The 16,936-nt window shown below is 39.7% G+C and overlaps 1 protein-coding gene across 11 annotated transcripts in view; it reads right to left on the bottom strand.

Annotated features, from left to right (window-relative positions):
• Window positions 1-16,936, bottom strand: part of CFAP43 (cilia and flagella associated protein 43) — a 123,493-nt gene that overhangs the window by 41,801 nt on the left and 64,756 nt on the right. For 8 of the 11 annotated variants that reach the window (XR_014253453.1, XM_082425056.1, XM_082425058.1 and 5 more), the window contains 7 exons: window positions 15,320-15,460; window positions 14,324-14,496; window positions 13,038-13,187; window positions 10,854-10,984; window positions 8,748-8,895; window positions 6,182-6,283; window positions 5,345-5,422 (listed from right to left, as the gene is read on the bottom strand). Coding sequence is in view for 10 of the 11 variants with exons in the window: in XM_082425056.1 (XP_082281182.1) it covers window positions 5,345-5,422; window positions 6,182-6,283; window positions 8,748-8,895; window positions 10,854-10,984; window positions 13,038-13,187; window positions 14,324-14,496; window positions 15,320-15,460 (923 nt within the window). In the remaining variant the exon portion in view is untranslated. The remainder of the gene's footprint in view (window positions 1-5,344; window positions 5,423-6,181; window positions 6,284-8,747; window positions 8,896-10,853; window positions 10,985-13,037; window positions 13,188-14,323; window positions 14,497-15,319; window positions 15,461-16,936) is intronic. The other 3 variants (XM_082425059.1, XM_082425062.1, XM_082425063.1) reach the window with 3 other exon arrangements.

Raw genomic sequence — 16,936 nt, 5'->3', positions numbered from 1 at the left:
TCAAATCAATAAAACTATACCTGCTTCTTCAAAAATGTTAATAAAATAGAAATTCTGTTGGAAAGTATGATCAAGAAAAAAGATAAAAGGCATAAACATACAACATTGGGAATAAAATAGAACTATAACTGAAAAATCAGAAGAGACTTAAAAAATAGAATATTATATAATTTTATATTAAACATTTAGATGGAAAATTTTCTAAGAAAATATAATTTATCAAATCTATACCTGAAAAGAAATAGAAAACTTGATAAGACTAAAGACCACAGAAGAACTTGACACAATCAGAAGAAATCAACTCTGCAACAGACATCAGGCCCAGATAGTTTTATATGTGTGTGGGAGGGCAGGAGGGCGTTGTTTATCAAACCTTAAAGAAAAGGAGAATTCCCATTCTATACAAACTATTCCAGAGAATGGAAAAAAAAGTAGAAAGCTACTCAAATCACTTGATAATGCTGATACCATAATTAAAAAAGAAAGTACAAGAAAATTAGACCAAAATTACTTACAACTAGAAATAAAAAATTCTTAAATAAAATATTAGCAAATTGAATGTGGTGTACTGCTTCAAATGACCAATGTCTATCTGAGGAATACAAAGAATACATGGCATTTGATAAATGTCACAATAAAATTCACAATAAAAACTCTTAGATTTTTAAAATATATCATTTCACTTGACCCTCAGAATAAACCAACATTGTTATTAGGAGAAACAAAAACAGAAAACAAAAAAACAAACAAAAAAGACTCTTAGAAAACAAGGTATAGAATGGCATTTCTTTAACTTGTTAAAGGCTATCTAGCAGGAACTACAGCAGGCATCATACTTAAAAGTTAGAAGCATTTCCATTGTTAGCAGACAAGCATGTCCACTGTCAATGACCACTATTGCATTAGAAGCCCTTACCATAAGATAAGAAAAAGAAATAAAGTAATATAAAGATTGATAATAGACACGTGATATTCTGAAGATATGATAGTCTACTTAGACAGTCCAAGAGAATCAATTGACAAAGCAATAGAACCAAAAAGAGAATTCAGCAAGGTGGTCATATATAAAATTAGTAATATTCATATCCAGTAGTATCGAATTAGAAAATGTTATAGAAAATATTCCACTCACAAAAGACCTCATAAGAGATGTACACAAAGTCACTTTTAGACTGTAAAACTTCATTAAAGAACTTGTTAAAAATTTGAATAAAGATATATATTTATTTATATGTAATATATAATATATAAGATTTATATATTTTATAAATATATACAATATATATGTATTAAATTTCAGAGATGGCAAATAAATTCTTCACCAAATCACACTGTAAGCAGTTATTCTCAATTAAAATCAAATCAGAGATTTTTACAGAGCTCAACAAGCTAATTTTAAAATTCAGATGAAAAAGTAAGTGTGCACAAAGAGGCCAATATTTTCTGAAAGTGAAGAGCGAAGGGAGAATTACTTTCAAGGTATAAAAACATTTTATAAAGCTGTAGCAATTAAAATAGTTTGGAATTGGCTAAGGAAAAGATCAATGCTCAATATTAGAACATAGAGTGTCTAGAAATAATTCCGTATTCATGGGAATCCAGGAATTGATGAAGGAGGCACTGCAAATCAGCGGGAAAAGGATGGTATATTCAATAAAAAGCATTGGTGAAATGTGCTATGAATTTGAAAAAATAAAGTTAGATCTATACCTCATATCCATTCACAAAAATAAATTACAGGTGAAATAAAGGAGTATCAGGAGAAAATACATGAGATTTGGAAGCCTTTAAAAATCATGCACATAAAGCAAAAGTTATAAATGATCAATACACTTGGATCATAATTTAAAATTTTTGCATTTAAAAAGGTACAGTATAGGGACTTCCCTGGTGGTGCAGTGGTTAAGAATCCGCCTGCCAGTGCAGGGGACACGGATTCGAGCCCTGGTCCGGGAGGATCCCACATGTCGCGGAGCAACTAAGCCCATGCGCCACAACTACTGAGCCTGCGCTCCACAGCCAGCGAGCCACAACTACTGAGCCCGCATGCCACAACTACTGAAGTCCGTGCGCCTAGAGCCCGTGCTCCACAACAAGAGAAACCACTGCAATGAGAAGCCTGCGCACCACAATGAAGCGTAGCCCTGGCTCGCCGCAACTAGAGAAAGCCCGCGCACAGCAACAAAGACCCAACACAGCCAAAATAAATAAAATAAATAAATTTATATAAAAAATAAATTAAAAGGCACAGTATAAAAGTTGAGACAAAACAGAAAATATTTGTAGTATATTTGGCTGAACCATATAAAACAGCAATCTCATGTGGTTCAACCTAATAATAAGGGCTATCTCCAGATTTGCCCAATGCACGCCTCCATGCTCTTTTCCTCTTCCAGCTGAGTGGGATGAGATTAAGCAAGGCAACCTTAGAAGCCATGTGCTAGAGACAGCAGAGTCTCTGTCAGCTTGGGTCTCTGAATGACTGCATGGAACAGAGCAGCTGCTGACCTGAACACCTACCCAGAATGATTATATAGGGAAGAAATAAACTTCTCATCCCTATGTCATTATATTTTTGGAGTTTGTTTGTTATCACAGCTTAGCTAACGCTAATTATTATAAAGAAATATAAGTTAAAAATAAAAATAAAGAACTTCTACAATCAACAAGAAAAAGACCAGCAACCCGATAGAAAAATTGGCAAAGGACATGAACAGGGAATTTATAGAAGAGGAAATTCAGTCTTCAGAGTTATGAAAAGATGTTCAACCTCATTAGTAATCAGGAAAACAAAAATTAAGGGGAGGAAATTACCAAAGAAATAATTAAAGAACCTTTCCCAGACCTGAAAGAGGCTTCTTGTTAAAAGTCCTCCAGTGCCTAGCACATGAAAGAGACAAGAAAGCCCAAACAAACTAGGGTCCTGGTATGAAACAGAATGACACACTCAAATGGCATAAATGGGGAGAGGGACCTTTAAAACAGATTTGGCATGGTAAGGGAAATCAGCAAGGCATGATAAAGCATCTCAGGCGAGCAACCACGGGAAGCTATCACCACTCCCAGGTCTGAAAGGCAAGGATGGGAAGTGGTTACTAGAACCTGGGGAGATCAGTAGCTGTAGGAGAGGGCTAGCAGTCACTGCCAACTCATAATACCACAGAGAGGAAACTGGAGAAATAAAGACCCTGACCTTGTCTTCTCCTGCCCCTTGATCGTCTGCTGATGCCACTCACTGTCTAAACCCAAACAGAAGACAGAGGCAAGAGAGCTCACTGATGCCATCCACAGAGGCCAGCCTCTTGGGGCTAAGAGCAGGGTGAAAAAGGGTGAAGAGTATGTCTGCATCAGCAAATCAAGAATATCCATCAAAGGTATGAAGGTGCATATTGTAAAATTTCCAAACACCAGAGAAAAAGAAAGGATCCTGTAAGTTTCCAGAGATAAAAATCTGGTTACCTAGAGAACTGGGAATCAAAAAGATATTGAATTCTCTAAAGCAAACACTGAAAGCTAAAAGACAATGGAGCAAGTCTTCAAAATTCTGAGGGTAAATCATTGTATTTGAGAAAAACCACGTCTCAAAAAATGTACCTCCTATGTACCCTTTCTCAAGAACAGAGCCAAAGCATTGTACACCTCTTGGGGGCAGGCACCACTCACACTGTATTACATTTGAATGACACTAGCACAGCTGCATGATAAATGATGTTCCCAAGTATGGGCCTGCACAGCAGTCCTGCTTAGAAAGCTACTGGAAGATGCACACCAAGAAGACAAAGAAAAACACACAGGACTCTGGAAACAGGGGCTCTAACTCAGGAGGCAGGTGAGACAATTTCCCAGGAAGATGGACAAGAGAAGTCCCTAGAACAGCAGCTGTGTGCCTGGTCTAGAGAGCAAGGTGTGTAGACTAGCGCTGGAAGATAGAAAGCTCTAGAAGGGAGGTCTCACACACACGCACAAAAATGCACTGACAGATTGATTACCTCAGGTATCTAACATTTTGAGAGAGTTTAAATAGAAAGGCTTAATCTAAAACAAAGGCAATTATTAATTCCAGGAAAAATAAAGTTGTAAAAATGGAAAAGTAATCATAATATACCATGTGGCTCAGCTTTGAAGAATATTCATATACTATAATAGTGTACCTACCGAGTATTGATGTATGTGCATACAGTAGTGGTGGAGGGTGTAAAAGAATCTGAGTACTCATCTTCCATACCAGAAAGCCCACAGCGAGTGTCAAAATAGAAATATCAAGAAATAGCAGTATTAAGAAGACCATTACAAAGATGCAGGTAAATATCCAAACAAAAAGGCTGAAAGAACTGAAAACATTTACCTCAGGATTGCAGGAATCATAGTGAAGAAAAGTAGATCAGGTGCTGCTAGAAAAACATTTTTTAAAAATTTATTATTTATTTTTGGTTACATTGGGTCTTTGTTGCTGTGCGCGGGCTTTCTCTAGTTGCAGCGAGCAGGGGCTGCTCTTCATTGCGGTGCACAGGCTTCTCACTGCGGTGGCTTCTCTTGTTGCAGAGCACGGGCTCTAGGCGTGGGCTTCAGTAGTTGTGGCTCGCGGGCTCTAGAGCACAGGCTCAGTAATTGTGGCGCACGGGCTTAGTTGCTCCGCGGCATGTGGGATCTTCCCAGACCAGGGCTCGAACCCGTGTCCCCTGCACTGGCAGGCGGGTTCTTAACCACTGTGCCACCAGGGAAGCCCCAAAAACATTTTTTTTTTTTAATTTTTATTTATTTATTTATTTTTTATTTATTTATGGCTGTGTTGGGTCTTCGTTTCTGTGTGAGGGCTTTCTCTAGTTGTGGCAAGTGGGGACCACTCTTCATCGCGGTGCGCAGGCCTCTCACTATCGCGGCCTCTCGCTGCGGAGCACAGGCTCCAGACGCGCAGGCTCAGTAATTGTGGCTCACGGGCCTAGTTGCTCTGTGGCATGTGGGATCTTCCCAGACCAGGGCTCGAACCCGTGTCCCCTGCATTGGCAGGCAGATTCTCAACCACTGCGCCATCAGGGAAGCACAAAAACATTATTTTTAATTACATAACTCTGTATTATTTAATTTGTAAAAATGTAAATGTATAACTTTGACAAAAATAAGTATTAAAGACAGTATTTGGGGAAGACAGGGAAGAAAACCACTGTTTATATGTTGTATGGTATGATAAAAATTATACCCTATTAAAGTGCCCCAGAAAACTAAGCTTACAGGCAGAGAAAAAAATGGGGTATAGTGTCTCATGCTGGGTTGAACAAAATAAAGTTCAAAACGTAATTTTAGACCAAGGGCCAAACGTATTAGTACCTGGAATCGCAACACTTACAGTTTTAGCAAGTGCTTTGATTCCTCTTTTTATCTCTTTCCTTTTGTTGGAAAACAGTTTAACCTCGTTTTTGATGGCCTGGAATGGAGAAAGTACATCATTTAAACAAGCAACAGGGACGACAGGGAGATAATAGATACATATATACATACTTAGATACATAGATAGCACTTCCCTAGAAACAGAAATAAGGAAAAAAATTAAAGACTGATAATATAAAGTGTACATGAAATAATACCACTGCAATACTTTGCTTAAGTCTAAATTGCTGCTATGTAAGTGGCCACTGAAGCAACTTGGAACTCAGGTCAATGATAAGGCCAACAGAAAGAAAATAATTTAGTGAAAAATTAAAGAACAATGGATAACAGAAAACTAGTCTGCTATTTTATTGGGAACTTGAGTGAGACTAGATAAGCAGGCCAAATCCAGACACAAGCTGCCACCTATGTCACCTTTCTGCACATCAGAAGCCACAATGTCTCTTCTGTTCCGGGCCCACCCCTTTTATTTAAGCCTACCTTGCCGCATCCCCCCAAATGTACTTCAGCATGAGGTATCTTAGTTCATTCTTTGCTTTGGCCTACCTGGACACTTTTCTCAGGTTTCGTATTAGCCTAAGTACAGCACTTAAAGCTCATATAACTTAATCTAAAAGACTGGGCCGTGTTTAGTGTGTTTGCCTGCTTTCAGGGAAGGTACACTTATACGGTGTAATGGTCTGCCAAGTAGTATCTCTTTCCACTTTCTAACTTTCCAAGGGGTTTCACAGGAAACTAATCTATTTGGCACCCCTACAAAGCATTATTTCAAACTTCTCTCATGTTTTATAAATACCTCTTGACTTTTTTGTTGTATCCAGGGAATTTCCGCCGTATTATCAACTTTGACTAATTCCTCTTGTAATGAGTCAACGCTTAACCTCACATTCTCATTTATCTTAGAAGAAGACAGACATATCTTAAATTAAAAATTCATCAAGTTCTCCTCCCACCCTGCTTCATTTAATTGCTTTGAATCCCTCTTCACTTGTTGCATTTTAAAATATACTACCAAGCATTTTGCCTGCTCAAGATGTAATGTTTAGTTAATTTTATTCCTTCCATTCTGTGCTTACATCAGCCACACTTTTCACTGAGAAAGCAGCAATGATCAGACAGGTCACACGTTCACCAGATCACTCTTGGCCTTCTTCCTGTTACTGTAGACCAAATGCTGCTGCCTATCGAGGCCTGCCCCACCATTTGTGCTTAGGATCTTAATCTTTTCCTCCTTCTTGAAGGCTTTGCACTTAAAAAAAATTTCCATCACCGTTCTGCATCATCCATTTCTGCCTTCTACTGAATCTTTCCCTACAGTATCTAAACATGCTCTGGAATCTCCTGTCCCAGGAAAGCTACTCTCCACTGACCACCACATTGCCCTTTAGCTGCCACCCTATTTCTGTGCTCCTCTTTGCAGCAAAAAATCTTGAAAGAGTTTGGAATGTCACACTCTGCTGGTTCTCCCGCAACCTCACTGGCCGCCCCTTCTCAATTTCCTTCGCCTCCCTGAACTCTTCTCCTGGAGTTCTAGAAGTTGCTCTATCTTGGTCCCCTTCTGTTTCTCACCATCTACTCTTCCATGATGATCTTACTCAGCTTTATGGCTTTAAATTCCATTCATATGCCCCTGACTCTCAAATTAACATCTCGAGTCCTGGACTCTCCCCAGAACATCTACAGAATGGCGTACTTGGTATCTCGCTTGGATGTCTAACAGTATTCTCATGCTCAGTCCAGGGAACTGATTTTAGATTCCCTTCTTTCTCCCCACAGTGGCTCCCCTCCCCACAGTCTTCCCCTTCTCTGTGAATGGTACCTTCTTCTATATAGTTCTTCAAGTAAAAAATCTAGGAGTCATCCTTGAGTCCTTTCTTTCCCTTTCCCTCTATGTCCAATTCATCAGAAGTTCTGTCAACTCTACCTCTGCAAACTGCCTGGAAACTACCACCTCTCCACAACACTCTTGCACCTCTATCACTGGCACCTAAGCCTTCTAACTCCTTCTCTGCTTCTACTCTTGTGCCCTACAGGAATCATTCTCCACACAGCGGAAGTAATCATTTCAAAAACGTAAATAAGATCTTGTAAATCCTCTACTCAGAACACTTTAATAGGTTCTCATTACATGTAAAATTATGTCCAAATGCTACCTGTTTTACAAAGCCCTTCTTTACCTGGTTCTTTCCCACCTCCAGGACCTTATCCCCTACCACTCTGTCCCTTGCTCACTTCAACTGCACAGGCCTTTTTTAGGTCTTCAAACATGCCAAGCTCTTTCTCCCTCTACCCTGAGTGCTTGCCCACATATTGGCACATTTCTCATAAGTCAGATCACAGCCTTTCTCCGTGGAGGGGCTATTCCAGCCAAACACTACCACACCAAACCATTTTTATTTGGTAAATAGATCTTGTTACTACCTAATGTTTTCTTATTTATTTGATTATTTATCTATCTCTCTCTGCTCACACCCAACCCCCAATTAGCATGTAAGCTCCATGAAAGCAGAAACTTTTCCTATCTTTTCATGCCTATATCCCCCTGAGTCCAGCACTTTGTAGGCACTCGATAAATATTTGTTAAATGATTGAGTGAATAAATGTTCTCTGGCTAGACACATCCTAAATAATGTATGTGATGTAAAAGTATAGAGAGACTAGTTTGAACAAGCGCCAGAATTGTAGTAGATTTTTTTTTTCAAGCAAGCACAGACAGATCTTGTACTATGGTTTAAATGAGATCTGAAATGTGATATTTGTGATTGTTTTGAGAAAGGCTGAATATTTTCTCTTAAATGTAGTGCATGCTCTTTTTGAAAATAATGAGATACCTGGATAAAGAGGAATATTACTAAAATATCTGCTAAAAGAAAACCACAAACTGAAAACTGATATCTGATTTAGGAAGGAAGGAAGGAAGGAAGGAAGGAAAAAAAGAAGGAAAGAGGGACTTCCCTGGTGGTGCAGTGTTAAGAATCCGCCTGCCAATGCAGGAGGCAGGGGTTCGAGCTCTGGTCTGGGAAGATCCCACATGCCGCGGAGCAACTAAGCCCCTGCGCCACAAGTATTGAGCCTGTGTTCTAGAGCCCGCGAGCCACAACTACTGAGCCCGCATGCCACAACTCCTGAAGCCTGCACACCTACAGCCCATGCTCTGCAACAAGAGAAGCCACCGCAATGAGAAGCCCATGCACCACAAGGAATAGTAGCCCCCGCTAGCCACAACTAGAGAAAGTCCGTCCGCATGCAGCAATGAAGACCAAATGTGGCCAAAATAAATAAATAAAATAAAAAAAAAAAAAGAAGGAAAGAAAGGAGGGAGGGAGGAAGGAAGGAGAAAGAAAACTACAGTGAAACTCAACTGCATGTTCAGGTTCTGATCCCAAATCCAAGGAATCTTTTTTTGCTAGACTTAAATAATCATTCTCCTCATCCATGGTGTTCTTCAGGTAAGTTGAAAGTTGCTGGCTATATTCAAGAATTTCATTGGCTAAGTTTCCTCCAAACTGCCTATATTAATAAAAAAGAAAACACATAGGCTACAAAATCACAATTTGAAAAAGACACATTTAGCAGTGTTATTTCCAGATACCTAACCATTTCTACGCAAAGAAATATGTGGATAGTTCTCCGCAGTGCCCTGTAGTTATTAGGACTCTGCTTCTTAGAGGACAGTACTTTCATGGGCTCCAGGACATGACAAACTTCTTGACCTCCCTGGGGTCATCTCTCTTCACACTGTCCCCATACCCTTACCCTACATGCCCGCTGTACCCATCTGCCCCGGTCATTGCACAGAAGAGCCACTGCTCTGGTTGAACCCTCAGAGATAGTAGGTGCTGTGCTGCTTCACATATATAATCACATTACCACATTCAGTCCTCATAGCCCCCACCCCACACTCAGGAAAGTATTATTACTTCCACTCAATACACCAGGGCATTTCAAACTTCAGGCATATCAGCATGGCCTGGAGGGTTTGTTAAAACAGATTCCTGGGCCCCACCCATAGAGATTCTGATTCGAAAAGTCTGGATGAGGCCCAAGAATATGCATTTCTAACAAGCTCACAGGTGCTGCAGATCCCACCTTGAATAACATGGTTACAGATGATTTAGAGGGGTTGTCAGGTGCCTAAGGTCATAAGTGCTGGACCAAGTTTTCAAACTCAACTTTTTTTGAGTCAGAGGTCCATGAGATTAACTGCCAATGGATGGAAATGACCTCACTGCCGTGAATAGGGCTCCAGCACATGTTTGCTGTTGCCTGAGATGCTATGTGATCCCTTACTACAAAGAATGCATTAGGATTTATATAGTGAGATACAGGTTAGTGTTTTATTCAGGATTCCACGTATAAAATGGGCATGATGATACAGTCAGTCGTCAAATGGGTCTTTGAAGTAAGTGGCGACCAAAATTGCTATGATATAGAATCTCCATAATATGTAACATTTCACAGTGTCACTGAGATACGCCATGTTTTATTATTGTTTTGCTCACAGGAGGCACCGTGAAATAGTATTTTTGTGGAAATGAATTGCACATTGACTAGTGACGTGCATCGGCAGATCAAACAAGGTAACATTTCAAGTCCAGGGTGTCACCTTCATGTTCTCTATGCCCTGGCCATTATCTGTATGCTTGGCTAATATTTGTTTATTTAGGATTTTAATTTTAGTCTAAGCAAAGTCTAAATAATTTAATATTGTCTAGGCAAAGTCTAATTAGGAAAGTAAACGTGTATGTGTTTACAGATACATACATACCTATGTCAGGTTTTTTAGGGATAAATAGGAGTTTTAAAAATGATCTACTGTTCAGAATTGTCCTCATTCCTTGCGCTCCTCCAACAGATGTTATGAAAGGGAGGACTGGTCACTTCATAGGTCTTAACTGGGTCTTCTTATTTTTTGTATTTAGATGCTTTGACATCTGGGGTCTTGCTAATAACCTTGGAGGAAATGCCCCTCCCAGGATCAGCAATTCATAGAGATGGTAAACAACTAATCTGGAGCTCACCTTTTAAATGCAAACCCACTAACTCAGAGCCCACATCCCCAACCAAGTCCTCTATTGGGCTTTCATACTTGGTGCCACTATTTCTATCCTAATCATCCCTGGGTCAAGTGCCAGAAAACTAGCAGCAGCCTCTATGGCCCTGAACCCACTGAAATTATCCAAACTAGTCAATCCTAAACCTGCCTGATCCTTCCCATAGAAACCATAATGAAGACACTTGCCCACATTTCCCTGCTCCCTCTGCCTCCTCACCCTCCCTGGTGCTTCCCCATGTGCCCCCCCCCCCATTGCATGGCATATCCCCTCCTCTTGGGATCATTAGTATAACAATCTTTTCAATGGCAGTTGTCTCCTGTTGTGTTGGCCTTGCTATTACCTAAATAATAACAACATCTTTATTTTAAAACACCGTATCATGTGAGGTTGCTTACTGTATACTGTACTTACCTCCATCTCAGGTTAACAAGGGTGCTGTCATCCTTCCCATTCACCAGAATGCTTTGTCCATCCATTGAAATTCTCACCGATTGAATTCCATGCCCCTGGTGAGAATGACTCCGACACCGAACAAACGTTTCCTTAATAGTTTTAGGAACAAAGTACAGAAATTACAAATGTGATTCTACCACATGGTTTTTCTAAGGGGGTTACGTGCACTCTTGCTTGTGGATAAACCTTTTTCTATTTGTTAACAGCATTTTAGTTGGTATGGAGTAGCCTCTTAATAATACACAGCACTGAAAATTCCTAGTACAAAATACATTCACCAGTACTGGTTTGTTCTCCCTTCTGTGTAATATGGAAGAAGAGGGATTATCATCAATTTATAAAAGGAAAATCAGACACAGAGAGTGAATGGACTTGCTGAAGACTACAAGAAGGGGCCTTGAGCAAGCAGTGCGGGCAAATTCAGATGCCTTCAAGGATTAGGCAAGTTCCCTTTATGTGCAGAGAGGCTGAGTGTGATGAGAGAAGGTGATGGGTTCTGTGAAGAATGACAGAGGATGCCAATTAAACCAGTTTAATTAGAACCTGAACAAATCACTAATTGGTACACAGTGCAATGGTTTAAACTTTTTGACTAAAAACTGAGATTTCTTTGTCACACTAGTTATCAACCATGATGCCTTTAAAAATTTTTTAATTTTTTGAATAGGCAATATATTCAAATGTTTCAAAATTTAAAAACTATAGAAGAGTAGGCAGTGAAATCTCCTTCCTGCCCCCATTCCCCAACACCTCCCAAAGGCAATCAATATTATTAGTACCTTCAATATCCTTTCAGAGTTTTTTTAATGTACATAAACAAATTTTTATACAAACAATTTTTAACATAAATTGTAGCATAATACGTATATTACACACCTTGCCTTTCCTCCTTAACAATATATCTTGGGATTCTTTCCATATCGTTTCATAAAGATTTCCTCATTCTGTATTACAGCATAATATTCCATACTTTATTTATATACTGTTTATGTACCATTATTTATTTATCCAGTCCTCTGATGATGGACATTAGGTTGCTTTTACAAACAGTACTGCCATGAATAACCTCCTATATGAGGTACTTTGCATAGAATCACCCAGAAAAACTCTGACGTCTTGCCACTATCAGTTGTAGCGTACATTTACAAATCACTTGAATAAGAGACAATGTAGCAGAGTTTGCACATTGTTCACCTAAAAATAATTTCTAAGGGATTTAAGATTTTTCCTATATAATAATAATATCACTTTTGCCCAACTGTATTCCAAATATGCTTTCTTGCACAAGTGAGCAAGGAGAGCTGGATATGCACAGCCAGGACCCAGTTTACCTGTGGCCCCATGGGAGAGTGTCATGCGGGGTGATTGTGATGCTTCAGGTGTGTGGGGTAGATCCCTGGGTAAAAATAACTGACTGAATTAAATTAAATTGATAACCAGTACTACTTGGTCTCAAAACCTAGAAAAGGATCTTTCACTTTTTTGGGAGAAGAAACTATTTTCATTTTTTCAGAGATCTGAGAAAAATGGAAATCAGAAATAGTAGTGGTACTGGTGATGTCGAGGTCTGCAAGCGATAGGGGAGGACTCAGTAAGGGCCACGCCCTTCTCCGTTATGCTCTTCTAGCATCACATGGAGAGTCAGGTGGGGGGGTGGCAGCAACCAGCCTAGAGGCCCTCCAGGCCAGGGAGCTGCCGTAATCAACCCTAGGTTTGCACAGCAATTCACTATTTCCAAAGAAGTTTTGCATGTACCCTCTCACCAGCTCTCACCAGAATCCCACAGGGTGAGAGCAAGCAAGGCTTCCCTAAAATTGCAGAGGAGCAGCTGAAGCTCAGTGAGGCTCAGTGAGCTTCCAAGACACACAGTAAGTGGTGATGGAGCTGGGCTGGAGCTCACCTACTGTATCCCAGCCCCGTGTTCCTTCTTTGCAAGATCTCAGTCCATTTGTTGGCGTTTCCTCCCTTAGAGCCTCAAACCTTAGCACATAAATACACCCAGTGTTGGAATCAATAACACCATTAGGGCTACATAAGTTGTGAGTCAATTTACTTAAGCGTTCCAATTCCTATTGTAAGAGCTTTTGTTCCTTATATGAGATCAAGACACACATCCCATAACCGTAAAAAAAAGGAGTTTACCAAAGTATGAATATCTCGGATACACAGAATTCCACATTTAGCTATTGTTATGAGCCACAATCCATGTGGAGACAGAGAGAGCATTCCAGGTCCGTATTGTTTGCTTTGTACTTTTTGGTATGACTTAAGAATGCAAATACCACTATGTTCCTGCCAAAGAAAATGACCACATTATAGAAAAGATCAGGGGAGCGGTAACTTGGGGTTTGCAGTTGTGCATATATAGTCAGATTCAAATCCAAAATCACTGTCATTGGAAATAAACTGATACATGATAAAGTGGGCACCTGTATTTGCACCACATTTTCCATCTCTGATTGCAAGGAGAAGTTCGTTTTGGCCAACTAAGAAAAGTCTTCTTTGTATGTTAGCTACTATTAAAAATCCCAGCCTACAACTGACAATCTTTTTTTCTCACTAATCCATTTCATATACCCCTGTGCTCAAGTCAAAATAAATGAGTCAATTTCCCCCCATGTTTCTCATGTATGCCCACCTTCAAACCTCTGCATGTGTTGTGACTTTTGTCTGGAATGCCCGTCTCCATCCCATCCCCACCAATTTGGCCCCCCTCCCTACATCAGGAACCCCACCTCCCTGCCAAGATTGTACACAATATTTCTCATGTCTAAATCTGACCTATTCTTCAAACTCCAGTGCAAATATTACTTCCACCAGGAAGCTTTTCTTGAATTCTTCTTACGATAAACCATTTCTTCTGTCTCTGAATGTCTTTGTCTCAGACCTTGCTGACATTGTCTACTCTGGGAGAGAAGCCCTTTGATTGAAGGATTTAGAAAAAGAAGGGTGATAGATAATCTGGGTCAGTGTATGTAGCAGGAAATGACACAGTATGGGAGAAGTTTGAAGAGAGTATGATGAAAGAATGCCAGAAACATAGTTTAGGTATTTTGTGCAATTTTCTTTAGGACTCAGGTACAAAGTTCCACCGAAAATCATCAATCCTGTAGCTCCTGACACCTGTGGAACAGATTTTCTAATGATAGATTCTTTAAAAATAGTTTTGAAAGGCACTAAACTAGTATCGTGTCGTCTGCACTTTTATCTGACAAGTATGATGTTGTAAGTGTGAGGTTGCTCAAATGTATTTTATGATGAATTAACAAATCATGCTAACATATATCTAATTCAAAGAAATTATGTTACTATAATAAAGACATTTGTTAACTGGACTAGAGTGTTAAAGCATGGATCACGTCTAATTGATACGATGTGTCAATCTTGACGGCTAAGAAAAATGATAGCACGCTTAAGCTTTGACATACTTTTTCAGGAAGAAGATAGATGCAGATGTATGGCACTTGGTTACAGAAGCCATATATTCGGTTACTTTGAAAGTTCAAGACAGCGGAGGACAGAGCGTGCTCTATCTCATACACGAACTTATGAATGAAGGCATCTCTCAGCCTCCCTCGTTCATCAGCAAAGCTTGCAGAAACTATAAGATTTGGGGAAGAAGAGAAATCACTTGCACCATATATTGATTTTATTTTTTAAAAATTGTTATGAAAACTATGAAAAGCAAAATAAAAAAGTTAAATGCTCAATTATTGTAGAAACTATTAGGAGATAAAAATGATTGGAAAGCAACTTGGCTCCGTTAGAAATACTTGAGTATTAAATGACTAAGAGTGAGTAAAATATCTTTTATAAAGCCTTGGTTAATTTTATCAGTTAAGTAGAGACACAGCATTAAAAGAAACTCATGATGGTCTAGAGAGTCTTAATTAAGACACAAAAGTACTTTGAGGTTTTTGACTCTCTTATACTCTATAATTATATATTTGCAAAATAGCTAACCAGATATATTTGTTATCTATTGATAAAACAAAGAAAGTGTCTATTTTATCAAACCTTTTTATCCCGAAAGCTTTCTTTATAATTTTATCAGTGAAAGTAACTACACAGTAACCTATCTGAATTTGACTATGTATGTTTAAGGCTACAAAAAAGAGACATCACAAAATGACAAATCAATTTGACAAAAGTGACAGTTGATCCTGTTTTTTCTCTGATAATAAGACAGATTCATATGAATGACAGGACCTAGAGGACAGTCCACATTTCATGTTATTTAACAGCCACATCAATTTCACTTTGTAAGACACAGAAAAGGTGGTGGCCATTTTAACCTCTTCACATGTTAAAACGAAAAAAATGCTATCACCAGAAAAAGAAAAAAAAAAAAAGAAGAAGGAAAGCTATAGCAGCTATTCAACTGGCCGCACAGGACAGAATTTGTTGCTCGTTTTTTTCTTTACCTTGTGGTAGTATTTTAGGCAGAGTAAATATTTCCAGCCTGGTTCTTCCTGTTTCTGGAAGTGGGGAAAGCACCATCACTTCTACTACATCTGTTTCCAAAGGAGACACTGTGGATATTTGTAAAATGCCTTTGCCCACCTCTGAAAGCAAATGGAAATCAACACCACAAGTCATCATTGATAAGTTTATAGAATCTTTTATACTCCCAGGTAAGATATCACATTATAGAACTGCCTTCACTAAATCTTTAGATCCATATTTATTTACTGGATATTTAAGTGACCTTTAAACATAAGTGATGGAAACATTTTTGATGAACAGATGGGGGCTTCTCCATATTAGATGTCTGGGTTGGCAGATTCAATCCAGCTCGGTTGGACTCAGCTTCTTTCCAGCCAGAGAGGCCTCCAGAGTCTGCCATGTCCACCCCACTCAGCAGCACCTGCATGCTCTGGCCTCTTGAATGTCCACTCCAGCCATCTGCCCATTCCCGATACTGAATAAACTCAGGCATCAGTGTTCTTTGCATTTGTAGTCAAGGTTTTGCGGGTGTGGTGGGATTACACATGACTTTGTGAGGTTTGTCTTCCAGAAACCCAGGTAATCTGACCTCTGCAAGGTGCTTCGGGCCCACTTTGGATTCTCTCCAGATTCACTACTGCCACTCTCCCCAGGGACTGTTCAGCATGTGTCCACTTTCTCAGGCCCCATCTCAGCCCCTCCCCTCAGGTGTTCACTGGATGACCTTTCCTCTTACTTAACGAGGAAGACAGAAAACATCTGACACAAACTTGACCTCAACTTTCTTATCCTGAATCTCACATTTTCTCTCTGTTTGTTCCCATCTTCCCGCTTCATTTCTTGACATTTTTGTAGGAACAAAATGTAACCCTTTCCATCTGTGATTTTGAGCCCACACCTCCAATATCCTATTACACCACGTGCTATCAATTACCTCTTTTAATTTTCTTGTGTCTTGTACGGCTTTCCCTATTCAGTCCTCAAGACTCCCCTATCTTCAAATTAGGACCTTCCTTCAACCCTGCTAATTCTAATTCTCTTTTAGAAGTTACTAATTCTCTTTTCTCCACTGCAAACTTCTAAGAACAGAAGTTGCTACTTACTGACTTCCTTTTCTGACCTCCACTCCCTCCTGAACCTCTTTGTCTCTCTGTTCCAGAGGAGTAGCTGTCCCTGGGCTCACAGAGTGACTGCCTCATCCTAGCCCTCACCCCACTCACACTTCTGCCACAATCCACCCCTTCACGTAGCCTTCCTTCTGCAAGCTCTTCCTCGAGTGGATGACTCCCAGTTCTCTCTTTACTCTGGCCCATCCTTAGTTTTCTTCACTGCCTTGTCTTCCTCTGCCCACAACGTCAGAGTAGGTAGCTTTTCCCATCCCACATTCTGACTGACCAGATATGTTGAAAAATGTAACATTTAGGCAGGACTGGTACCCATTCTGAGGTCAGCCATAGGTCCTACCACACTCCATGTCATCTAATTTACATATTTAGGTTACCTGTTTGACCTCATTAAACAATTGGATTTGCTTCAACTCTGTCTTAAACCATCTCATCAGCTTCCATGATTTCAAGATCAGACTTCTATCATTA

The sequence above is a fragment of the Balaenoptera physalus genome (assembly GCF_965194825.1).
Source record: "Balaenoptera physalus genome assembly, chromosome: 14".
NCBI classification, from domain to species: domain Eukaryota; kingdom Metazoa; phylum Chordata; class Mammalia; order Artiodactyla; family Balaenopteridae; genus Balaenoptera; species Balaenoptera physalus.
The sequence above is the reverse complement of the archived record's forward strand: the minus strand, read 5'-3'. Positions and strand labels throughout refer to the sequence as shown.